This window comes from Quercus robur, chromosome 5 (assembly GCF_932294415.1).
Source record: "Quercus robur chromosome 5, dhQueRobu3.1, whole genome shotgun sequence".
Classification (NCBI taxonomy): domain Eukaryota; kingdom Viridiplantae; phylum Streptophyta; class Magnoliopsida; order Fagales; family Fagaceae; genus Quercus; species Quercus robur.
This window is the reverse complement of record NC_065538.1, coordinates 6,297,692-6,323,679: the sequence shown is the minus strand read 5'-3', so window position 1 is coordinate 6,323,679 and position 25,988 is coordinate 6,297,692. Positions and strand designations below refer to the sequence as shown.

At 36.7% G+C, this 25,988-nt stretch overlaps 2 protein-coding genes across 9 annotated transcripts in view; both read right to left on the bottom strand.

Annotated features, from left to right (window-relative positions):
* Window positions 1-6,202: 6,202 nt before the first annotated feature.
* Window positions 6,203-25,988, bottom strand: part of LOC126724935 (uncharacterized) — a 57,678-nt gene continuing 37,892 nt past the window's right edge. Inside the window, exons 6-8 of one of the 7 annotated variants that reach the window (XM_050429353.1) lie at window positions 7,018-7,113; window positions 6,727-6,776; window positions 6,203-6,521 (exon numbers count right to left, since the gene is read on the bottom strand). In XM_050429353.1, coding sequence (XP_050285310.1) covers window positions 6,467-6,521; window positions 6,727-6,776; window positions 7,018-7,113 — 201 coding nt within the window. In that variant the 3' untranslated portion in view covers window positions 6,203-6,466. Of the gene's footprint in view, window positions 6,522-6,726; window positions 6,871-7,017; window positions 7,114-8,072; window positions 8,247-25,988 lie in introns of those variants that run through there. The other 6 variants (XM_050429357.1, XM_050429360.1, XM_050429355.1 and 3 more) reach the window with 6 other exon arrangements.
* LOC126724938 (polyadenylate-binding protein 6-like) lies at window positions 8,109-11,625 on the bottom strand. Of its 2 annotated transcripts, XM_050429363.1 has the most exons (5): window positions 11,228-11,625; window positions 9,825-10,119; window positions 9,312-9,560; window positions 8,342-8,404; window positions 8,109-8,253 (listed from the first exon to the last, which is right to left on the bottom strand). In XM_050429363.1, the coding sequence occupies exons 1-4, from the start codon at window positions 11,394-11,396 to the stop codon at window positions 8,374-8,376; spliced, it is 744 nt and encodes a 247-aa protein (XP_050285320.1). In that variant the 5' UTR covers window positions 11,397-11,625; the 3' UTR covers window positions 8,109-8,253; window positions 8,342-8,373. The 2 variants fall into 2 exon arrangements, with proteins under 2 accessions (XP_050285320.1, XP_050285319.1); XM_050429362.1 differs by lacking the exons at window positions 8,109-8,253; window positions 8,342-8,404 and having other exon boundaries at window positions 8,977-9,560.

Here is a 25,988-nt window from a genome sequence, read left to right as displayed (position 1 = left end):
ACTCCAGGACCTGCACATGGATAGGAGAGTGTGGACTTAATCAACAGGATGCCCATTAGCTCAAAAATTATCTCGAATTTTCTGCCTAGCACTAGTTCCTACTAATAGTCTAATACTATACCCTCACGGCCTCTCTAATCTCTAATGATAATTCCCACACCAGTACAACATAGGTCCTTGAATAGCTATGGGATCTGGTCTCACTCAAGAAAAAAAGTGTGGGATATGGTTGACATGTTTTAGAGGAGGAAAGGAAAAGTCAAATTATGAAAAGTAGGGATTTGGGGTGGGGAATTTTTATGGCTGACGTATTGGAGGAAGGGCCAAGCTTTTCTCATAGGGGGCAGCTCTTAAATGAGAAGGTATGATACCTATTTCTTCCTACTATTATAGAGGTTTTAAAAATTTTTGGGGGGAGGGGGGGGGGGGGGGCTGTAGGACTCGTAAATAGTTGAGAAAATAAACAAAAATTAAATAAAATAAGTAGGTAACTTAGGTGGAACTTGAAAATAGGAGGAAAAATAAACAATAAGATGGCTTACAATCTAATCCTAAATAGGCGGTACTAATCTACTTTTCAAGTTTGACAGCCTAATTTTTTGTTTTCAGCGTACTAATATATGTGCCCACAACTCCTTGGTTTATGCTGTGGAGTTGAAGATTTGGAGTTGGTGTTTACTATGCAACCACAGATTGCAAATGGGTTTGTACAAAATTGAAAGATTAAAACACCCAGTTAGTAATTAGCTTAACTATTCAAACAAGGCCATCAAAATTCTTTTTTCTTATTCTTTCTAATCAGTCATCACATCCCACAATAGCTATTCTTATCACCCATCATAATTTTTTTTTTTTGAAATGGAAAATGAGATATAAAATATGTTGCTAATGCTATAACAAATAATCAGAATGAAAATTCGCAAAGAGAGAGAGACCCTCGAAACGAGAAGGGAATTCAAGCTTTGTAGAAATTAGTCCAACTCTCTCTCTTGGATGTGGATTAGTTAGGATGTCAGCACTAGCAAGCTCCAATTGTGGATTTTAAGAGGAAAGCCGCCAAGGAGAGAGACAGAGTGTGTGTGGGTGTGCACCATAAGATAAGGCTCCTGCATCTTCTTTTACACTAAGAAGTAGTAGAAAACAAACTGATATATATATATATTTTTTTTTTGGTAATAATATATGTGATTTGAATAATTTGATTATCCAATTAATTGGTGACAATTTTGTGGTAACACAATATGAATCCAAAAAAGGCGCCAGTTTACAGATGATTGTCATGCTATTATAGTAGTAGTTCTCAGCCTACAGTTGCTTTGATGAATTACAGGAGTTGCAGCTAATTTGGAAGCAGAGAAAATAATGAATGAAAAGGAATATAAATAAAAAATTTATATTGTTCTTTTTCTTCATTTATTTGAGAGTTTTAATTGATAGAATCTATTCACTTGTTTAGGAGTTTAAGTCCATTCCATTCCTTTATGATCATTTCTTGTGAACTCACAAACGAAGGCTTAGAAATAAGGTTATAATCAATTACAATGGTGACAAATTACACCTTAAAATCTCAATAATTGGTTTTTTTTTTTTTTTTTGAATCCACAAATGCTCTACAATGATGTAAACGTGGAATATAAATTTTTGAATTAAATCTTTTATGAAAATGTAGTACTTGTTTTCTAGTTTTCAAACTAAAATAAGTGCATAATAATAATAATAATTGTAAGGACACAAAATCTTTAACGGCCCAACAACGATGTTGGGCTCGCACACGGAAAGTCCCTCACAATAATATTTGTAGAGAGTGGGATTAAAAGGCCAGCGTTGGATCACAGGGGGACATTTCGGGCCGGACTTTAGGTGAACCAACATGAGATAAAGCTTTGGGCTGGATATTCAGGCCCTTCAATCTTGTGTCTAGGAGGATTTGGCTCCTCGGATCATGTCCGAGGAGCGATGGTGTTGTCCTCGGTTACCCGTCGGCGGGTTTTTAGGTGGTGTCCGGCGTGTATTCTCCAGGCATTCTCTTTCATCAAGTCTTTTTCAGAAGCTAGATGGGAGACCCCCTTCCTTATTAGTTTACCTTTCCTTTTATACTAGCCTACGTTTGTTGTCCCCCGTCCACGTGTAGGGTCGATCTTTCCAGGACAGATATCTGTCCCATCAATCTAATCCCAAAATTACTGTAGATGATCCATAAAGCCTAAGATCTCGGCTCTGTTAGGGGCAGTGTCATGTCAGGGAAGGGCATTAAAGACAACTTCCCCAGGATATTTTCTGATCTTTCTAGCTTACTCGTGTTCCATTCCTATCCCTGAGGTTTTGGGCCTGCCGAGGACGAAACCGTCCTCGGCTATGTCTTCGGGCTATTTTTATGTTTCCTAGTTTCGAGCTTGGGCCCTGGCCTCCTTCAGTTTAAGACCGGTGGGCTTCCCATAAGCGTGTGGGCCGGACCCATAAATTATTGGACCCCACATTAGATAATAATTTAATATATATCCTTTTGCTTTTCCATCACTATTACCGAACACAAATGGTGGAAAAAAAAAATTTTTCTATCATTTTTTATCTTTCAACTTTTCCATCATCCCAATCAATATAGTAGAATTGATATCAATTGAGACGTGACATTATTTTTTTAATTTTTTAATTTTTTGTTAATATAATTTTAGTATACTCTCTTTATGATGCCATATTCATATTCATGAAAATTTTGTGGTTGAACACATGGATATATGAGTTAAACTTGAAAACTTTGACAACTTATGTTAATTTAATTTGATCCACAATTTATTTATTTTTTATTTTTCATAATGCAATAGTTACAACTTACAATAATGGAGAGAGATGATTTGAATCTTGAATATTTCTGTTAGAAACATTAGGAGGTGCTAATTGAACTACAAAACTCTTGGTATAAAAACAACTATTTCATACATTCATATAAGTTACTATTCATTTTTTTTTTCTCCTACAAAAAGTATGAAGTTACTTATCAATGCCCCATCATTATAATAAGGTATCTAATGCATTTGTTGCATGCAATAAGTGCCTCACAACTATGTTCCTTGGTTTGTGGATTCCTATTTGCTGTGAGACTTTTTTTTTTTTTTTTTTTTGAGAAACAAACACACACACACAAGGGAGAGGGAAAGAGATTCTAACACAAAAGCACACCACAACTCCGCTCAAAAGCTATGGTAACTTTTAAGGGAGGGTGGGACAAGTTATATTACACATAACACATTCTCTTAAATAATGTGGGACAATTACCCATTTTCATTTTTGAGAAACAAACACACACACATTGGGAGAAACTAAAATATAAAGATTGGATTAAATAAAATATAAAATAAATAAACTAAATGTGACTTATATTAATAATGAAAAATTAGGAGAAACTACGCTTTTCTTTTTTCTAATATGTGATTTTGACAAAAATACATTTTACCCACATAAGACCTGCTAATGTGGATGTTCATCAAACTTTGTTGTCAAAATATAGAGGCTAAGTGATCACGTGCTTGAGAAAAATATGACACCATTACACTTTGACATTTTTCCCACTTGACACTTGTGGTTTAGAAATTTAGCATTTTGCCCACAAAATGGTTTAGAAAAAAAATCAAGTGCTTATCCATATAGTAGTGTCAATATTTATTGATTCCACAATAATTAATGGGAAGATGTGTCCACAAAAACATCTAGAAGTTCATTCAGTTTCAACTCACTGTGAATGTTGCTGCTGTTATTGTTAACTTTGTGGCATATTTGGTAATGAACCTTTCATCTTTGTTTCAAGATCATCCTTATACTTTGAGATGTTCCAAAAAAAAAGGCTCTTATTATTATCCAATGGTTTAAAAATACTAATGTTACAAATAGAGTTCATGAAACCAAAAGTCACTTTGATGATGCGGAACCTATGGCAAGGCATGAAATATTCTGTTTTGTCACATAAATGATAATAAAGTGGGAGATGAGTGTTTTCCACCAAAAGCAACAAATTACAGATTTGAGTTTGAAAATCAATATCTTCAATAAATTGGAAATAAGATTGCCTACCATAACCTCTCTCAGATCTCGTAAAAATAGGAGCTCCAATTTTGAAACAAAGTTCAGAAGGTTGAGTACCAAATATATAACTTAACCAAAAACTAAACCAGGACAATTTAGAAAGCAAAAAATTGAATTTGGTCTCAAAAAGTTCCAAGCACAAATTGAAGTATTTAATATTTGCTTACCCAGGCGGTCCAATTTCTCCTTAATGGACAAGACTACATTTTGTGTCACGAATGTAGCCCCCTCCACCAAGCATTCCTGAGGTAGGCCCTGCCCAATACAAGCACTGTTGCCTTTCCTGATGTGGGAATACGTCTAGTTTGTGCAGAATATTGGTTAGGGGCGCCATTGCCATTAGTTCTTGACATCTTTTGAGTATTTGTGGCAAGAAGATGAAATTTGAGTTTGATAAAAATGGAGTCAATACTATGATAACAAGTCAACGCCAAGTTGGTATTCTAAAAACAAGAAGTTGTAAAGAAATACTAATAGTCTGAGAATTGGAAGTAGACTGATTTTAAAGACAATACCAGTTGCTGGGATGATTTTCTTGTCCCCCAAAAAAAAAAATTATTAATTTATTTGAACCATGTTATTTTCTTCTTCATTTTCATAGTAACTGGGTTGTCAAATGTTCTCTTATTTGAGTGACACTAGTCGGTCAAAATTTTTTTCTGATGAAATGGTTTGCAAGAGAAAAATGATATAAAAGTGAGTAAAATGTTAATCAAAAGAATATTAAAATGAAGAATATTCAAGACTCAAAGAGAATGCCAGTAATTGCCTAATTGGAACAAAATATTAGTCAAAAAGGATACCGATCTACTACATGAGATTCCAAACTTCCTTTGCTTCTTGTACTAAACTACTCATTCTTATTCCACAATGAAAATGCGCATAATCTATACAAAACCTTCATTCGATCAATGGCCTGGATTTCTAGTCACTCTGCCTAACAAAAGCAGTTTCTTGTCATTTTGCAAGACATCAAACTGCACAAACTCTGTCAATTTTACTCCAAAATTAAAAAAAAAAAAAAAAAAAAAAAAAAAAAAAAAAAAAAAAAAAAAAAATTCAAGATGCAACAGCAGTCATGTTTCACAGAAAGAAACTAAGGTTGCTAGCCCAATGTTGACATATAAACCTGCCCAAACAAGTGGCTCCTGCAAGCATGCCAACAGTTGAAGGGTGTGCATCAAATCTGCATGGAACAGCTGACATGTGTGGGGGCTTTGTAGAGTGAATATTGTTTTCTCTAGAGTTAGGGAGGTAACATCAACTCCTCTTTTTATATTACCAATAAAGATGTGTGAATCATCCCAACCCCATATTGCTCTGCTCCCCAAAGAAAGAGATGTTCAATGACAATCTTATTTTCATGATTGCAAAATATTGTATATATTTGCTCCCAATAATTGGTCATGCCTATAATGACATCAGACCACAGTTACTGTCCAACTTATCCTAATCACATTTTACCTCTTTATGTGTTCTTTTAAAAAGTGGGATTTTATTGTGGTTGGGGAGAAAAAAAAGGGGGGGGGGGTGGAATTGTGGGTGACGACAGCCCATCTTTGTCAGACGGTTGATATCATCCCTCCTAGCTAAGAATCTGTTTCAGAGAATGAATCGACCAAACTTGTTTAATATTTGGCATCCTGATGTTTCTTTGGCTGGACAACTCTGACCCTGATGGAGGGATTGTATGTGATGGTGGGAGCAGCATTAATGCTAGAGATTCTAGTGTTATATGAGGGGGCATTGGAGCTGATTCAAGTTAAAGTGCTTCAGGTAAACCTGGAAGAGAGGGATTCTTTAGAATGGACTGGATTGTTGCAAACTCTAGTATCTTCGATTGCGCAGAAACCTGGGAAGCTATCAGATCAAGGCCGCAATTTGTTAATTGGTGGATGATGGTCAGGCATATTTCTACTACCCCAAGGCATGCATTCACCTGTTGGTTGGCTCCGAGAAATAGATTGACTACCCATGCTAGACTTAAATTGTTGGTATCAAGGTGTCATCTTGCATATATTTCACAGAGGGTATAGAAAAGAAGGGAGAACTTGAATTTTAAGTGCTATTGTCCCATGAGAGAGCATCAGATTGAGATATTATATTGGAATAGATTAAGGAGGCAGTGCTGAAATTTCTGCATGAGAGAGCATCAAATTTCTGCATATCAGAAATTTCGCACTAACACTTATGTTCTCTGAATCATTACTGGTTAATGGTTATGCAGTTCATGTGTAAAACAAACTCACTTGTAATGCCCTTTTCTCTGGCAAAACATTTCATGAGAACACTGCCAAGAACAAAGAAAAACAAATAAACATCAAATGATTGGCACATTTTTTAGCATGGTTTGGGTGTTATTATTGAAGCTGTTGCCCAGCTTTCTCCATCAATCTAGCCATACACTCTTGCCAATCTGAAATCTTTTCATCTCCATTGACCACCTATAGTCACAAAAAGCAGAGAACATTTGATGACCTAGTTTTCAAGAAAATGAAGAAGAAAATAACATGGTTCAATAAAATTATAAGGGGTTGTTTATCGTGGACAAGAAAATCATTTCACTGCTCTAGTATTGTCTTTGAAATGGGTCGACTACATATTCTCAAACTATTTTGTAGTTTACTTTCAACTTGTTTTAGTATATACCAATTTGTCGATGACTTCTCATAGCTATGACTCCGTCTTTGTTGTTTTACCTTCAAAGAAGTGTATATGACCATATGTTAGACAGGAACCTAGAACTCAACGGCTGGTCCAATGCATGAAACATGCCAGGCAGGATTGATTCATCTGGTTCAACATGATAATAAAGGTAACCATTAAGCAGTTGCCTATAGCTGATGCATTAAAGGAGTTTCATTTGTCACATTTGTACAACAATTCGACCAATCAAATCAGTTTCATTCAATAAATTTGATTTAGTATATGTTTACCAACCTCAAATATAAATCCTCTTTGTGGGACTGCATCAAGTGCTTGCACACAAATAAAGGCAGCATCCTCCTTGCTAAGATTTCCTCTCGCAGCACTACCCTGTTATGAAGAACATTAAGTTTGATACTCAGCAACCGCAATAGAACAGACCTCATTATTGTTATCTTGTAAGGTAATTTTGTTAATATCCACCAGATGCTTGCCAATTCCCTAAAATTTTCAGTTAGAATCAAAATTTCAAGGGCCCATGAGATCAGATTGAACAAATAAGTTTGATAGAATGATCTATCTTCAAAGAAACAAGATTTCTTTTTCCTTTTTTCTGTGCATCAAAAGGGGGTCTATGTTCGTGCTAGAAAATGAAGAGAAGGGTCTATAATTGATTGTCTTTAGTATAACATTAGAATGTTTTGCCTAAATGCTAATGGACAATAACTAAAGCACTTTTGTTTAGTGAAACCAAATAACTTCAATGTCTACAATCAGTTTTTGACTTTTTGTGATGACTATATTTGCTCTAGAAAGGCTCCTTGGAAACAATAAGTTCTGGCATCCTAAAGCTATAGAGAACAAAATGGGACAATTCACTACCCTGCAATTTCCTGATGACCAATGAAAAAGGTCTCCTACAGCAATCGCGTCACTGCTAAAAGCCTAAAACACATTGCAATGACCAACACATGAAGTTGTCTCATAAGTAAATTCTTTTTTAATAGTGGGTAGAATTTGCTCCATTATTTGATGACTTATGAGCAAACAGCCTTAAGAATCTTATACATAGAAAATGGTAGTTGCTCTTATGCTTCTCAATAATCATCTGTTGAGAGAGAAAGGAAGTAAATATAATGCAGTCCAAAAAACTAGAAACAGCACGGTGAATAATGTTGGGTATGTAAGGAGACTGCACAAAACACAGCAATGCCTGTTGACAATTATGCAAAATTTCCTCATGAATCTGACATATTATTTCTTTTCCAAACAATTGATTTGAGTAACTGAAAACCAAGCACCATAGATTCAATTTTATCCTATTCATGGTAAAAGGAGAAGAGTAATACCTCCTCAAAGCTAAAACCTTGTTGTCCACCTGGAGTGCTTTGTAACAATCCAGCCCTGATGATAGTGTAAGGGATTCCTGAGGCCATCAACAACGATTCATCTTGCTCAGCTAATTTTCTTGCATTGCTTTTCATGAGAGCTTGAATGCCACCAGAACCTCTATAAGCAGACAACTGCAACCTTATCAAACCACAATAACAAAAAAGAATTTACTTAAATTGATGATGTTTCATGTTTAGACAAGCACACCTAAGAAGAAGACAGATACCTGAGATAAGAGAACTACATGTTGCACCCCTTTCAAGCCCTCAACATTGGATAAGAAACCTTCCTGACAAAACATTAAACAGAATACTTAAGTAGATAGGAAAGATGACCTTAAATAATAGGAATGTCCTGAAGTGGTAGAGAAGCAATTAATCTACGAATAAATAATTTTATATAATTAAGCTGTTGCAAATATAGCCAATATATATATATATATATATATGACTTTTGCATGGACAGCTAAAGCTTGTATGGTTTGAGTTTCAACAAAAACACTGAAACAAGGAGACTTTTTTCTGTTATGGAAATGCCAATATCTAAATGCCAGATTATTGTAAATGTTTTAGAGACAAATTCTCGTGGCACATTGGATGCTCTTTTGTGGCCATGGCAGTGTGGCACCATATCTCATGTCCATTTTAAACATTGACACTTCTGCCATTTTAGTTTTAGTGTATGCCAGCTTAATAAAGATTTTGGTTTTGGCAGATTCATCACCTAAAGGATTTTTTTTTTTTAAGTCAGCTTTTAGCTTTCCAATATGAAAGCTTACTTAAGCTAATTAAATGAGAAGACCAGGGGCACTAGGACAACATGAATCACAAAGATAATAAGGATGGAAGATTCAACCCCAAATAGCACAATTGGTTGGGGAACATGGTTCATTAAGCTAAGGTCACCAGTTTGAATCTCCCATTTCCTTTTCATTAAGCAACACATTCAAATTAGTAAACAAAAATGTAGTATAACAGTTCCTCAATCAAAAATATAGTATGTCTCTCAATCAAAAAATCCTATAGGCAGCAAAAATTTCTTTGCTAGTTCTCTCAATCAATATCTAGTCCACCTTATGAATAACAACAAGTTTCACACTGGACAAGAACCAAAGTGTAAATGGATCATCTTCATTAAACATGTCCACCTCTTCCACAAGGACTGGCTCGTAAGTCCTGCTATTTGCATGATAGTACCTCGCATGATAACCGGGCCAAGGACAATTTAGGCTTAACCCCACTGCTAATGGTGAGCCCCACAAGTCATGCAGCACTAGAAGGAAATCAGCTACAGTCCTGATAGAGTCCATTTCAATGCTAGCAACGAATTCAAGTTCCATGCCTTCAAACTTGTAGATGGACGGCAATTTAATTGGCTCTTGAGCTGCTGTATGATCTAAGGCCGCCACAACATCCCCCATATTTCTCACAAATTTAGCGACATAGCTGAATAAAAAATTAAAAAAAAAAAAAAAAAAACAAACAAACAAACCATAAGCAGTGAAGAATAAAGTTTGATGCAGGGCAGTGAAGCAAAAAATTTGATGCAGGCAGTGAGGGAAAAAAAAGAACTAAAGTTTGATGCAGGGCAGTGAAGCAAAAAATTTAATGCAGGCAGTGAGGGAAAAAAAAAAAAAGAACTAATGTTTGATGCAGGGAAGTGAAGCAAAAAATTTGATGTAGGCAGTGAGGGAAAATAAAGGAACTTACAATTTTCTGCCATATATTGTTGTACCATTTAGATCATGCACAGCAGAATCAGCCGCACTAGCTAGCTCAAATGATACAGCACCTCTCCTCTTGCCACTACGTCCAGAAAACTTGCATTGGCGGACAAATCCATAGACAGAAAACAGGTCATTCAATTCCTGGTCATCAAGGAAAGGTCCATCAATTCTAACCCAAACTTTAGAACTAATGGACGGCGATTGAAATTCATTCCATACAATAGTCAATTCCCTTCCCTCCATTTTGGTGTCCTGCAGATTTTCTAATGCCTCCCTTGCTGAACAATTACAGTAAGAAACACAAAGAGAAAGAAAAGTAGAGGTTAAGAAATAGAATTCGAAAAGGAAGAGAAGAACACATATAATAGACAGACAGTTTAAATAAACTTATAGTTGTAAATTATTATTACAAATTGTGATTAGTCCTCCTCTTTTTGTCTTCATTCTGTTGATACTTACTGGTAGGACTGCATATTGAGAGTGAGCAACATCTAGTAAATTACTGAGAATTGTAGGCATTAGAGCCCTGGCATCCCAAGTCAGTTTTGAACATTCTGAACCCCCCCCCCCCCCCCCCCCCCCTTCCTCTCTTCCTCTATCTGTAATGTAATTCTGACAATTATTGTCTTAGTGAATGGAAATGCTAAACTTTAAGATAGTCTCTCTTGTGGTGATAGCTCTACTCTACTATTGGTTTTGTCTTGATCAGACTTTCCAGTCTTGACTACATATGCTACAAAATATTGCCAGTGTTCTAGTAATACTTTCAGTACTTTATCATGTGAGTGTAGTGGTTGTGAAAATTTTTATATCCACGCAATAGTTTTTATCGTCTTATTTTTCTATCTACTCTATCAAACACTTTCTATCACCCAAAAAAAAAAAAAAGAAAAAACAAAACAAAACAAAAAAAAACTCAACCAAACAGAGCACACTAGAAAACTTATTTCACGAAAACAAATGGAAGGCTACCTTTTCTTTTTCCTGCTAAATTTATTTTTCTTTGTAGAATACTAAAGCTAAAGACACAAACAAAGTCATTAATTTTTCAAATTTTACACCCGAAAGCAGGAAAAAAAAAAAAAAAAAAAAATCATGACGTATGAATATCAAATTATTTTAAATTCTATTTGTTGTATATATTATTGCCCATGAAATTTGACTCAAATGAAACTTTTTCCTTCCATAAATACGGATAAATAAAGGAAAAAACTCGTTAGTTCAAAACGCATAGAAAAAAAAGCAACAACAACAATAGTAAATAATTTAATGGCATTATCAAAATAGCACATATAAATGTCCACATTTGATTGCAGAAATGCAGAGAACAAAACATAAACCCCACTAAAACCCCAATCAAAAACCAGACCTCATCAACACACTCACCGTGGTAAAAGTTAATGAATTTCACCAAGGCGCAAGTAGACGTTTCGAATTCGATGCATTCCAACCGCCCAAAATTTGAGAACAGTCGGTGTAGGTCTTCTTCGGAGACATCCTCACCGATGTTCGACACCCTTAAGGTGTTAGGAGGCATTGGGCCCTTAATACCCATGGTGGTGGAGACAGAGACAGAGAGAATGGTGGTGGTGTTTGTGAGAGAGAGTGGCGGTGGTGGTGGTGGTGGTGGTGTTGAGAGAGAGTGGTGGTGGTGGTGGTGGTGGTGTTCGTGTTCGTAAGAGAGAAAGAACGGTGGTATTCGACCGTTGGTGTTTGAGAGAAAGGTGGAATTCGACCGTTGGTGTTTGAGAGAGAGAGAGAGAGAAGGGAATTTTGAATTTGAGTGAAAAAAATAAAAATGGGATTTTGAGTTTGAATGGTTTAATCCCTTTTTATAATCACTCGTGTTTATAATATATATATATATATATATATCTCTAATCGCTCGTGTACTATTTTTTTTTCTTTTGTTTAGGCTAGAGATTAATTTAAATTGATTTTAAAACACCTTTTTTATCTTTTCCTTCTTTTTTTTTTTAATTTGTTTCATTTCCTCACGATAACTCCTAGAATTTTTCACCATTTTTTTACTATTTAATTTTATTCACTTCACACTAGATTAGTCACCAATATCCTTGGAACTTATGGAAAAGGGAAGAAAATAATAATTCCTAATTGTCACTTAATACAGGATAGATTTTTTTTTTTTTTTTATACCACAAGATATATGAGTAACATTTTGTCCATTCCTAACAAGTTCTTAAATTAAACTTACGAATACTTTTTTTTTTTTTTTTTAAAGGAAAAAACCTAAGATTGCTTTAATCTATATATATTAATAGACAAAGCTTAAAGATTGCTTTAATTTATCAATTATGATATACTAGTGGAAGACCCATGTAATGCGTGAAAATAAATAATTATTTTGTATTGTAATATTATGTATAATTTTTTCCCTAAAAATTATACAATTTCTATTCGGTCTAATTAGATCTACTTCAACCCAATTTGGTCCACTCAGTCAATTTTGGTCACCTTCAGTCCATTTTAGACTAATTGGGCTTTTTAAGTTGATTCTTTTTGTAGGTTTGCTTTTCAAGTTTAGCTAAAAATTTCATTTTTTTTTCTTAATTTTTGGATTGGAAAGTATGAAATTTTATTATATTTGGGCTAAACTCTTTAGTTTTGAGTAAAAAAATTCAAAGAAAATAGACATTAGAAATTAGAAATATGAGCCCTAAAAATGCAATAAAAATAATGAACATTTAAAAGTATTATTCAATCCACATTGGTTCCATTCGGTCCATTCTATCCTCTTCGGTCCATACATCGTAATCGGTTAATTCGGTCCTATTTAGTCCATTCTGTCCACTAAAGTTCTATTCGGCCCATTCGGTCTTATTCAGTCCACTTCGATCTCATTAGGTTAACATTGGCTCTATTTGGTCCACATTGGTCCTATTCTGTCCACTTCGGTCCTATTTGCTTTATTCTGTCCACTTCGGTCCATTCCTTGTGTCTATATATATATAAAAAATCAAATCTGAGAGAAAATTCAATTAAATTCTAACCTAATTAAATTTCAATTTTGGGTTAATTTTGTGACATCTGTTCACTTAAGTATTTTAATTTTTGTGCAAGTGAATTAATGAGTGCAAAATACTAAGAGTCTAATATTAATGAACTAAAATAATAATAATAAATCAATCGCATATCTACTCAACAAAATCACCTCACGTTTTATCTTATCGAAAATTAGAATAAAAATTATCGTAAGTAATATTAAATTTAGTTAAGAATTTTAATATGCATCTAATTACGATTATATTTCTAATAAAATTTGATTAATTATGTATATTTTGATGATAAAAAATGTGTTTATTTTTAAATGCATCCATATATATACATGGGTTATAAACTAATTATATTTATATCGCTAGAACAAATAAATACAACTTTTTTATTTTTTTTGTGCATTATTATGAAGTGAAGCAACCATTAATATTTATTATAAAAAAAAATAAAAAAAAAAAAAAAAAAAAAAAAAAAAAAACACACACACACACAAGTAATAGACAGGTAATTGGATTACGTTGATCTGACCAATATTTCTCAAGGTGCAATCTTTATTTCATGCTCACATATCTCTCTGGCCAAGGAATAATAAATCTTTATTTTTGACATACCTTTCTCTTGTTCTAGGTTCTTGCCTAACATATGCACTTCTTTGAAGGTACACTAAATCGACAAAAATGGTGTAATTGCTATGAGAAGTAGTCATCATCACCAAGTTGGTACGCTAAAAACATGTAAACTACAAAATAGTTTGAGAATTCGAAGTTGGCCATTTCAAAGGCAATACTAGAGACAGTGGATGATTTTTTTGTCCATGAAAAACAACCCTTTATTAATTTATTTGAACCATGTTATTTTCTTCTTCATTTTCTTTGTAACTGGATTGTCAAATGTTCTATGTTTTATGTGGCAATAGGAGGTTATTGGAGACCAGAAAATTTCATATTGGAAAGAATGTTAGGCTTGATTGATGGAGAAAGCTGAGCAACAACATCGATAATGACACCCAAACCATGCACAAAGATGTGCCAATAATTTATTTTGAATTTTTTTGTTGCTGGTAATGTTCCCCTGAAATGGTTTGCAAAAGACAAAGGGTATACAAGTGAGTTTACTGTGCACATGAAATGCATAACTAGTAATTATCGTTAAGAGTGATGATTCAAAGAAAAACATAAGGGTTAGTGCTAAATTTTTCATTTCAAGTAGTTCTTAAATCCCAATGCAAAAAAATCTAGCAAGTTATATCACCTTCTTTTTTTTTCTCCACTCCAGCTTTCATATGTCATGAATCGAGGTGAAATCCCCTCCAAGTTCTAGTCAATTGTGAGTGTAGCGTTAATTGATTTTGTGTGTTTAATTTATTTCAGTTTTTACTTTTTATCCATATCTCAGGTCAGCCGCGTATGAATAAAAATTGAAAGAAATTAGAGAATTTGAATGGGAAGAAATCATTTTCTAAATAAATCATCTTGTCTTTGAAAGTTGTTTTTAGCATCCTATGATATAAAAATGATATTGCAAGATGTTTTCTGGTGCAATTATGGCACATTTAGTGTGGGGAATTCATAGAAGAAGGTAATGTATGGTTTTCTCTTCTTTTGTTTTTAATCTTTTTTAGATATTTCAAAAATACTTATAGGTTCTGACAAAAAAGTTGTTAAAAAAATAAGCATTGGCAAGTAAGAGGTGGCTGGCATCTGCAATGTGGATAAGATTTGTGTCCCTAGAATTTGAATGAGTTCTCATAATAAATTTGTTTAAATGTGAGATCTTGGGTGGAGGCACCCAATTTTTATTATTATTATTAATTTTTTTTTTTTTGGTAAATAAGGAGTATATCATTGATAATATTACTACTATGAACAAGTCGAGGAGTCACTATATATAGCAATACAATCCATGTTTAAAATAGGAGGAACATAATTTGGATCCATAGATAAGAAAAAAAAAAAGACCAGATTGATATTAGGGAGATCTTTACATTAGGGACGGCAATAAGATGGGGTAAGGTCTAATTAGGGGTGCCGCCCATCTTCGCTCCATTCCCCTCTTCGAGACGGAGAAAACGTGAGGGGTGGTGCAAATTTGGGGCTAGTTGGATATATTTTACTAATCTAAATGAGACTGATGAGATAAAGATGAAATATAAAGGAAATTTTTTAATATATATTAAATAAAATATGTATATACACATCGAGTCGGTACAGGCACAACAAGCAAAACCTGTCCCCGTGCCGTCACCTCTTAGGGGCAAAATGGGGCAAAGACAAGTCAAGCAAAGCTGAGTTTTTTTTTTTTTTTTCATCCCTAAATACTCTTTCTTTCTTATGCATGGAAGATTGAACTATATAATTATCCAAGTATTTTTTTTCTTTTTTTCTGAGAAATGAATTTTCCAGTTATAATTCTCATTTGCTTATTAGGCCATTTACCAAAGATACTTGTTATTAAAAGTATGCAAGAGTTGGGTTGGGGTTATTTTTATTTCAATCAAACTTCCATGGGTATAAATTTCTACCCCAACCCGTGATAACTCTTAAAACCAACCCAGCCTAACTTTTAAACATGGCCCAATTTCCATATATAAACATGGCCCCAACATATGGCTCCTGCAAGCATGCCAACTTTGTAAGGGTGTGCATCAAACCTGCTTGGAATCGCTGGCATATGCGGGCTAGTGAATATTGTTCTCTTTTTAGTTGAGGAGATAACATCAACTCCTCTCTTCCTATTGCCGATGAAAATGTAAGAATCATCCCAACCCCATATTGCTCTGCTCTCACCAAAAAGATATGTTTAATTAATGTCAATCTTATTGAAATAATTGCACGGTATTATATTCATTTGTCCACAATAATTGGTCATACCTATAATGACATCATAACACAATTACTTTCCAACTTATGCTAATCACATTGTACCTTTTTCTGATTTTTTTTTTTTTTTTTGAAAGAGTGGCGTTATTTAAGTGGCGTTTTTTTGAAACGATGTGTTTCTTTGGCTGGACAACTGCCACCCTGATGGAGGGATTGTATGTGATGCTCGGAGCACATTAATGGCAGAGATTCTAGTGTTCTCTCTTATGGTCATTGGTGCTGATTCAAGTTAAAAGTGCTTCAGGTAAACCTGGAAGAGGAGGGGTTCTGTAGAATGGACAGGACTGTTACTAAATCTGGTATCTTCAATTGTGCAGAAATCTGGTATCAGATCAAAGCATCCAATTGTTAATTGGCAGATGGTCTGGCATTCTTCTACTACCGCAAGGCATTCATTCATCTCGTGGTTGGCTCTTAGAAATAAATAGACTACCCATGACAAACTTAAATTGTTTGGTATCAAGGTGACATCTTGCGTGTATTTCATTGAGGGTATAGAGAAAGCAGGGGTCGCTTGAATTTAAAGTGCTCTTTTCCTATGAAAGTGGCATCAGATTGAGATGTTATGTATGATTAGATTGAGGAGGCAGTGTTGGTCTAAAATCCAACAATGGGGTGTCTAGGTTTTGAAGGGGAAGGGTCTCAAATCTGTGATCAAGAGCATCTGCTGTATATCACATGTGACTGCAAAGAAACGAGAATGTTTAATGGTCTCATCAAGCTTGAGGAGAGCATAATTCAAGCAATCAAGTGGGATGTGAAATCTAGACTTGGTTGCTGCAGGAGGTTTAAAGACTCTGCAGAACAGAATCCTCTGCAATCACAGGGCTATCCCTTGCTCGGTGTTAACTGGTGGAAAGAACTAATTGTTCAGGGGTCCGGGTTCTTGGTTAGACCACTGTAAATTTTATTGTTTTTTGTTTGAGTTGGTTTCAAAATTAATATCCAAGGTCTAATATCATTCAAGAGATTCGTTTTTTTGGTTTCAGAACCATTTCTAAAGGAAAAAATAAAACATTTTAAACGCTATTATTTTTATTTTGATGACAAGATGGCAGCAATTTCTTCGTTAATTAAGTGCTCAAGCAAAATTTAGAGACCAGCAAAAGGTTGTTATTAAGGAACAATAACAAACTTGTGTAGCAAATGATTGTCATATTTGCCATAGAACATCAAGAAAATGGTCCAACAAAAGAGAGACATATTAGCATTTGATAATCTGGCAAAAATTCATACCTGAAAAAAGTAATCCGTGAGTTTATCTGATTATCAAGCTCAATCATTGAAATGTGCTCAAAATTAACTCCAGTCACTATACCCACCGTGTTGTCCACGCTACATGAAGACAATTGAAAATTAATTCCTAGAATTCAGGTCATATATAGATCTGTTCAAACTAGACCCACATTAGATTCCATACCCTAACTCTAAACAAGATAACTAACATAAATTAATTAGTGGCTAGAATTTGCAATTAGGGGAAAAACAAAAACAAAAACAAGAATTTGAATGTAAATATACCTAAAAACAGGAAACTAGTTAGTAGCTAGAAATCCCTATAATCTCGCAACAACTATAAAATAAAGGGATCGACTTGAAGTCTTGAAATCTGGCTTTTTCAGCAAGTAGCTTATAAGGTAAAATTATATAAAGAAGCATAGATTATAATCTCTAAAGTGTACTTAATTTCTAACAGGCTGTAAGATATTCAATCTGAAAATCAAAGGTTTAATACAACACTACATACCTTGTTGTTGCAAGGGAGCTTCCGGAGGGTGAGAAGTAAGCAGAGTGCACAGCCCTATTGTGACTAAATTCCTTTAGAGGTTTGGGTTGATCTCAAATCCCATATGCAGGCGGTTCCATCAGAGGAACTAATAGCCATGATGTTAAAGTTTTCGGAATTAAAGTCTATTGAGTTAATTGTCCTTTCATGCAAATTCCAATAGGAAGATTGTTTAATGTTAAAGTTGTAATAAGACAATACAATACAGTCTTGGGTGTATCTCAATGGCTTCATACAGGTCTCTTTTTTTGGACAACGAATGGAACCTTTCTAAAGTAGAGTCCTTTGAACTCACCTCTAGTTAGTAAAACCTACGGGCAACTAACCCCACCCGTCAGAACCAATTGTCGGGGGAATCAAAGAGCATTCAGTCCTGACAATAATTTCCTAAATCAATAGACATTTAAGGTCCAAATGCAAACTAAATGTGCATGCGGTTCATAATTTTAACAACTAGTTGACATGCCAACACTAAAATTTCTAGGCAACCAATTACAAACAATAGATAAAAATTTATGTACTATACAACCAATCTTTCAATCAAACCAAATCATTACCTTTGGAAAGGAATGTTGATGCATTGAAATTCCTGAAATGGCAGAAAGATGCGGGCGATACAAATAAATCCTTTCCCCTTCCCCTTCATCCACACTAGAATTAAAATCCCAAAACCCAACATTCCCAATCTCGTTCCCGACCACAATCGTTGTCACATTGCTACAAGGCAAAAACCTCAAATTCGTTATGCCCCCTATTCTTCCCCGGCACAAATTGCCTAATATACTCCGGTTTCCAACTCAAAGAACCCAATTCCAAACCACTCCCACTTTCACACACACCCTTTATGGAATTCCCATCACCAAATTCCTCATGGGGTTCTTTGAAATTCTTTCGATTAGTTCTTTACCGAACCTGGCTCCACTATAAGCATCACTCATACTAATAGGCCCCAAGTGTGCAAGGGACATTATATTGACTATTGAGATTGGGGTGTGAGAATTCTGGTCTCATTCCCTAAGTACGCAACGACCTTTGGGTTTTGGGTATTGGGTTTATCTTCCTCCGGACTCAAATTCCAAAAAGCTGCTCTGAAGCAAATGCGAATGGGAATTAGAGAAGAATGTGTTCTTACTTGGAAAATAAAAAATAAAAACCCGAAACGGTATTGCTTTTTGAGAAAAACGACATGACGTGCAAAACATTAATGCAATTGCAAACGGGTATGTCGTTTTATTGCGTGCAAAAGCAAATTTTCCTAGTCTATATCAATATAACTATTATATTATACTAACTCGTTACACGCATTTTGCGACTCTTTTTATTTCCAAATATAATATTCAATTGGTAGTGTAACAACCCAAGAAAAAGCGCTAGCCACATCTGCGCTATACCTCAAAAGGACTAGTCACAATTGAGGCTCCTTGCAGTTGTTAATAAAGCCCAGTTCAACCTAGTAATACCCGATGTGGGACTCATCACACACCCCACACACATCACACAATCAATCAAATTGGGGCATCACAATCTCCCCCACTTAAATCCCTAACGTCCTCGTTAGGGCCACTTTGTGGGCTAGTGTCTCTGAGCCCACACGGGATTACTGGGACGACTCTGATACCATATGTAACAACCCAAGGAAAAGCACTAGTCACATCTGCGTTATACCTCAAAAGGACTAGTCACAATTGAGGCTCCTTGTAGTTGTTAATAAAGCCTAGTTCAACCCAGTAAATACCCGATGTGGGACTCATCACACACCCACACACATCATACAATCAATCAAATTGGGGTATCATAATTTCCCACACTTAAATCCCTAACGTCCTCGTTAGGGCCCACTTTGTAGGGTAGTGTCTCTGAACCCACATGGGATTATCGGGCCGGCTCTGTTACCATATGTAACGACCCAAGGAAAAAGCGCTAGCCACATCTGCGCTATACCTCAAAAGGACTAGTCACAATTGAGGCTCCTTACAGTTGTTAATAAAGCCCAGTTCAACTTAGTAAATACCCGATGTGGGACTCATCACACACCCCACACACATCACACAATCAATCAAATTGGGGCATCACAATCTCCCCCACTTAAATCCCTAACGTCCTCGTTAGGGCCCACTTTGTGGGGTAGTGTCTCTGAGCCCACACGGGATTACTGGGCCGGCTCTGATACCATATGTAACAACCCAAGAAAAAGCGCTAGCCACATTTGCGCTATACCTCAAAAGGACTAGTCACAATTGAGGCTCCTTGCAGTTGTTAATAAAGCCCAGTTTAACCTAGTAAATACTCGATGTGGGACTCATCACACACCCCACACACATCACACAATCAATCAAATTGGGGCATCACAATCTCCCCCACTTAAATCCCTAACGTCCTCGTTAGGGCCCACTTTGTGGGGTAGTGTCTCTGAGCCCACACGGGATTACTGGGCCGGCTCTGATACCATATGTAACGACCCAAGGAAAAGCGCTAGCCACATCTGCGTTATACCTCAAAAGGACTAGTCACAATTGAGGCTCCTTGTAGTTGTTAATAAAGCCCAGTTCAACCCAGTAAATACCCGATGTGGGACTCATCACACACCCACACACATCATACAATCAATCAAATTGGGGTATCACAATCTCCCCCACTTAAAATTGGGATATCACAATCTCCCCCACTTAAATCCCTAATGTCCTCGTTAGGGCCCACTTTGTAGGGTAGTGTCTCTGAACCCACATGGGATTACCGGGCCGGCTCTGTTACCATATGTCACGACTCAAGGAAAAAGCGCTAGCCACATTTGCGTTATACCTCAAAAGGACTAGTCACAATTGAGGCTCCTTGCAGTTGTTAATAAAGCCCAGTTCAACCTAGTAAATACCCGATGTCGGACTCATCACACACCCCACACACATCACACAATCAATCAAATTGGGGCATCACAATCTCCCCCACTTAAATCCCTAACGTCCTCGTTAGGGCCCACTTTGTGGGGTAGTGTCTCTGAGCCCACACGGGATTAATGGGCCGGCTCTGATACCATATGTAACAACCCAAGAAAAAGCGCTAGCCACATCTGCGCTATACCTCAAAAGGACTAGTCACAATTGAGGCTCCTTGCAGTTGTTAATAAAGCCCAGTTCAACCTAGTAAATACCCGATGTGGGACTCATCACACACCCCACACACATCACACAATCAATCAAATTGGGGCATCACAATCTCCCCCACTTAAATCCCTAACGTCCTCGTTAGGGCCCACTTTGTGGGGTAGTGTCTCTGAGCCCACACGGGATTACTGGGCCGGCTCTGATACCAAATGTAACGACCCAAGGAAAAGCACTAGCCACATCTGCGCTATACCTCAAAAGGACTAGTCACAATTGAGACTCCTTGTTGTTGTTAATAAAGCCCAGTTCAATCCAGTAAATACCCGATGTGGGACTCATCACACACCCACACACATCACACAATCAATCAAATTGGGGTATCACAATCTCTCCCACTTAAATCCCTAACATCCTCGTTAGGGCCCACTTTGTGGAGTAGTGTCTCCGAGTCCACACGGGATTACCGGGCCGGCTCTGATACCATATGTAACGACCCAAGGAAAAGCGCTAGCGACATCTGCGTTATACCTCAAAAGGACTAGTCACAATTGAGGCTCCTTGTAGTTGTTAATAAAGCCCAGTTCAACCTAGTAAATACCCGATGTGGGACTCATCACACACCCACACACATCATACAATCAATCAAATTGGGGTATCACAATCTCCCCCAATTTGATTGATTGTGTGATGTGTGTGGGTGTGTGATGAATCCCACATCGGGTATTTACTAGGTTGAACTGAGCTTTATTAACAACTGCAAGGAGCCTTAATTGTGACTAGTCCTTTTGAGGTATAGCGCAGATGTGACTAGCGCTTTTCCTTGGGTTGTTACATATGGTATCAGAGCCGGCCCGGTAACCCTGTGTGGGCTCAGAGACACTACCCCACAAAGTGGGCTCTAACGAGGACGTTAGGGATTTAAGTGGGGGAGATTGTGATGCCCCAATTTGATTGATTGTGTGATGTGTGTGGGTGTGTGATGAGTCCCACATCGGGTATTTACTAGGTTGAACTGGGCTTTATTAACAACTGCAAGGAGCCTTAATTGTGACTAATCCTTTTAAGGTATAGCGCAAATGTGGCTAGTGCTTTTCCTTGGGTTGTTACATATGGTATCAGAGCCGGCCCGGTAACCCTGTGTGAGCTCAGAGACACTACTCCACAAAATGGGCCCTAACGAGAACGTTAGGGATTTAAGTGGGGGAGATTGTGATACCCCAATTTTAAGTGGGGGAGATTATGATACCCCAATTTGATTGATTGTATGATGTGTGTGGGTGTGTGATGAGTCCCACATCGGGTATTTACTAGGTTGAACTGGGCTTTATTAACAACTACAAGGAGCCTCAATTGTGACTAGTCCTTTTAAGGTATAACGCAGATGTGGCTAGCGCTTTTCCTTGGGTCGTTACAGGTAGATTCAAAATTCAAACTTGAGTGGGACTCACAAACCTATCATCTCGTCCTTTGGTCCATCAATCTGATTTTTCTTTTTTCTATTACTCGCCTATTTGTGGAATAACCTAGTATTTTTGTCTCCCGCTGGAAGCCATATTGCTCTAGACTGCTGTCGCCAAAAGACTTCTTCTTGGTGTAGTAGCTTGGTGATCTCCGTCCTCTTTTTTTGAATCTGTTCCAGGTTGTTTGCATATCCTAGATTGATAAAGGTCTCCACCTTCTTCTGTTTCTCATTATGCCACCAGTTTAAGACGGCAATGCTTTATTTTCTCAAAAAGTCTGAACATTGGGCTACCGCTCTGTGGGTGTATCCTCCGAGCCTCTCTTATTACTTTCTCACAATCTTAGTGTGCTAACCACCTTTCTTCAAAATGGTGGAGCCTCCTTTTTCGATTTTGCCTTGGCTGGGTAGTATGCTGGGTAGTCAAGAGTATCTAGCCATGGTTTTTGTAGGATACCCACAAGTGAAAAATCTGTGCTTCAGGAAACAACACTTGCCAAGGAAGGGTGGCGCAGGCTCTGTCTAGCCTTTCTTGCACAAACGCATCCCCTGGTCATCCATTTCACCGTTTGAAGATATGTTCCTAGATGCCAAGGTCTTCAAGGCCACTTTGAAGTAGGGCCTTTTTGAAAGCAAGCATCGGAGCCAATGGCTTAGGTATGCCACCTTGTTTCTCATGAAAGTGTAGAATCTCATTGAAGTCTCCTCGGCATACCCATGGTAGTGATAGTAGGTGTTTGAGGAATTCCCATGATTCATGCTTCCTATGTCCCTTTGGTCAACCATAGAAGTCGATTATGCACCAAGGTTGCTAGTCAGGTGTCAAGATATGTGCATCAATGTGATTAAGGGATTAGGTTTGGATGTGTAGGTTACACTCTACCTTCTAGAACATACCTAGTCCTCCACTCCATTCATCATTAGGTACTGCCAGGATCGATTGAAAGCCAAGGTCAAAACATATATTCCTCATCTATGCAATGTTCTTCTTTGTGTCCATAAGGAACAACGGTGGGTCCTTTACTTCTCACCATGTTTGTGAGAACGTCCACTACCAGCTGGTTCCCAAACCCTCAGCAGTTCCAACTTATAATGATCATTGCAATCGGTGGGGCTGCCTTGCAACCTCCATCATTGATGAGGTTGGATAGGGACAGCCCACATCCAGTTTAGTTCTTTTTTCTTTCCCACTGGTTTCATCTTCATTTTCCACCCCTCCCACTACCTTGGCTCTTTTACGGCCCACTGTCACCTTTACCTTTGCTTCTTGTTTTTTACCCTCCTAATATGGTCCACAAGCAAGTCTCACCCACGTTGGTTGTTTTGGTTGAGTGCTAGTATAAATGGTCACATGCCCTGCATGGTCACTAAAGTTGTCTAACTCCATGTGATTTGCATGGTTGTGTTGCATGCTCGCCTTTTGTTGGTTTGTGATTATAGGTTTTTTGTGCATGTTTGTACTAAGTGGTGGGCCATGTTCAGCAATCATGTGAGATATTCATTCATCTCCCTCTCTCTCTCTCTCTCTCTCTCTCTCTCTCAAACAAAGCTATCTATAACGAGTTCATTCTCGGATTATCAACCAATCCTCCTCTACTCATCCATTGAGCTTCTTTCGTAAAACTCCTTCCCGTTCTCACATTTTTGCTGTTATTTTTCCGTTAACACTGAGTTCTCTCTAGTCGCTAATCGACAGTGAAGGTTTCCTCATCCACTAGGTAATATTAATATAGTTTGTTGTTGTTTAAAAACTTTAATTCGATTTCAAATATTCTCATTTGCTTTTAACCTGAATTGAATGAACTTTTTTTTTTTTTTTGGTTAATTAAAACAAAGCTAGGATTTTTATTTTTCCTCCCAAAAAAAAAAAAATTTGGTAACCGATACAGATATGTCGGTGGTAATAGTCGGTGGCTTGGGTTGTTTTGGTTGAGGTGATGAAGTCTGGATCCATTTGCGCCCACAACCAGGAGAGTGGGTAAGGACTGCTCACCCTATGTGAGAAGAAAAGCTCCTAACGTGAGGAGGAAAAAAAAATTATTACACAACTTTATTAGATTTAATGAGTAATGTAAGGATTCATTAAATCCTTCCCACCTCTTCCCCCAGCTTCCCTCATCCAAACACATTACACATTAGTAACAATTTAAAAAAGAAAAAAGAAAAGAAAAGAAATACTCATCCTTTCTTTAAGATGAGTGGTGGTGGTGGTGGTTTTCTTCGAAATGCTTGAAATTCTTTCGATTAGTTCTTTACCGAACCTAGCTCCACCATAAGCATCACTCATACTAATAGGCCCCAAGTGTGCAAGGGACATTATATTGAGATTGGGGTCTGAGAATTCTGGTCTCATTCCCTGAGAATGCAACGACCTCCGGGTTTGGCTTTCTCTTCCTCCGGACTCAAATTGCTCGATTTGGCTTCAACTCTTAAAAAATAAAAAAATAAAAAAATGAGAAATGGGTTTTCTTTTCTAAACGAAAATAATGATAGGTTTTGGTTTTTTGGATGAATTATTAAAAGAAAGTATTTTCATGGAAAGTGAAATTGAGAGAGAGCGAGAGAGAGAGAGAGACCTTTGGCGCTTTGAAGAGGTGGAGAAGAGCTGAATGGCTTTGGAGTGGATTCTAAGGGCAGCCATCATTTCTTCATTGCGGCGAATGTTCTCGAGGTGCCTACGCTTGTACTCTGTGAGTTTCTGAGAAGACGCCATTGGAGAGGTCAGAGAACCAAACACTCACTCTCACTGTGTGTTTGTGTGTGTGTGTGTGTATGTGAGAGAGAAAGAGGGGCTGGTTATATTTGGCGGGACAGAGAGGCAGACCATTTTGAAATTTGAACAAAATTGTCATTTGGATTGGGCCTCTCAAGAAAGAGAATTTCATTGCTAGAATTCAAAGGGCTCTGCCCAAATTCTGAAATTCCCTTTCTTTTTTTTCTTTTTCTTTTTTTAAATTCAATTAGAAAGACATATTGATGCTAATGTGGTGGAGGTGTGGGTTTTGGGCCCTCTCTTATGGCCTATTTAGGTTGAATGGGGATGGAGGGGGAGCATTGGGAGTAGAGTAAAGTTAACCCGACCATTTGAGTAAGCATTTTTAAGAATTATACGAACTTGATGAGGCAAATTCGCCTCCATGAAGATTAAGGAGGTGTTTGGTTTGTGTTTTCAAACAACCATTTTCAATCTTTAAACAACATTACATGTATTTTCACACACTTTTTTACCCACATGTATTTCCACAAATGTTTTCAAACAACAATTTTCAGTTTTTAAACACATGTACCAAACGAGCCCTCCTAAGCATTTCTTTCACAAAACCAACTAGTTAATAGGCTTGCTAAGAAAAATACTACATTGCAACACAATTTTTTTTTTTTTTTTGGAACTTTTAATAATCCTCCTACTAAATAGTTGTTTATTGTTATTTTATGCCTCTTTGGATATGTAATATAAGGGAAAATTATAGAATACTCAAGAGTACAAAAAATGCATACTCTCTCCTTTTTCATGAATACTGAATCTCACCATAAATTTAATTAGTGATACACACTATTATGTGAGAAGAGAGAATAAACATTTATTGTACTATTAAAGTATTCTATAATTACATGTACTATGAGATGCTCTATACTCCTAATTTTATCCCCCCCCCCCCCCCCCCAAAAAAAAAAAGGTTGGGGTGAATTTGAATTCAATTTAAACTATGCATGGCTTGTAAAGTGGCCTCTACTTAGAAAACAATTCCACATGAAAGTTGGTCTAGATGAATAACATCTTTTCCAAAATAAAATTTTATTTATAAATCTGTTCACAAATTTAATATTTTGTATTGATTTGAAAATTATTTGCATATTTAACAATTATAATATGATAAGAAGATTTAGGATGAGAATTTATACATGTTTG

What these genes read in the sequence shown, in the direction of transcription:
- LOC126724938 (XM_050429362.1), bottom strand. Translation starts at nt 11,396, where the DNA reads ATGGGTATTAAGGGCCCAATGCCTCCTAACACCTTAAGGGTGTCGAAC. An exon ending in ATTCATTAACTTTTACCACG is followed by an intron (nt 10,120 to 11,227) that starts GTGAGTGTGTTG and finishes GTAATTGTTCAG; the next exon opens with CAAGGGAGGCATTAGAAAAT. An exon ending in ACAATATATGGCAGAAAATT is followed by an intron (nt 9,561 to 9,824) that starts GTAAGTTCCTTT and finishes TTTTTTATTCAG; the next exon opens with CTATGTCGCTAAATTTGTGA.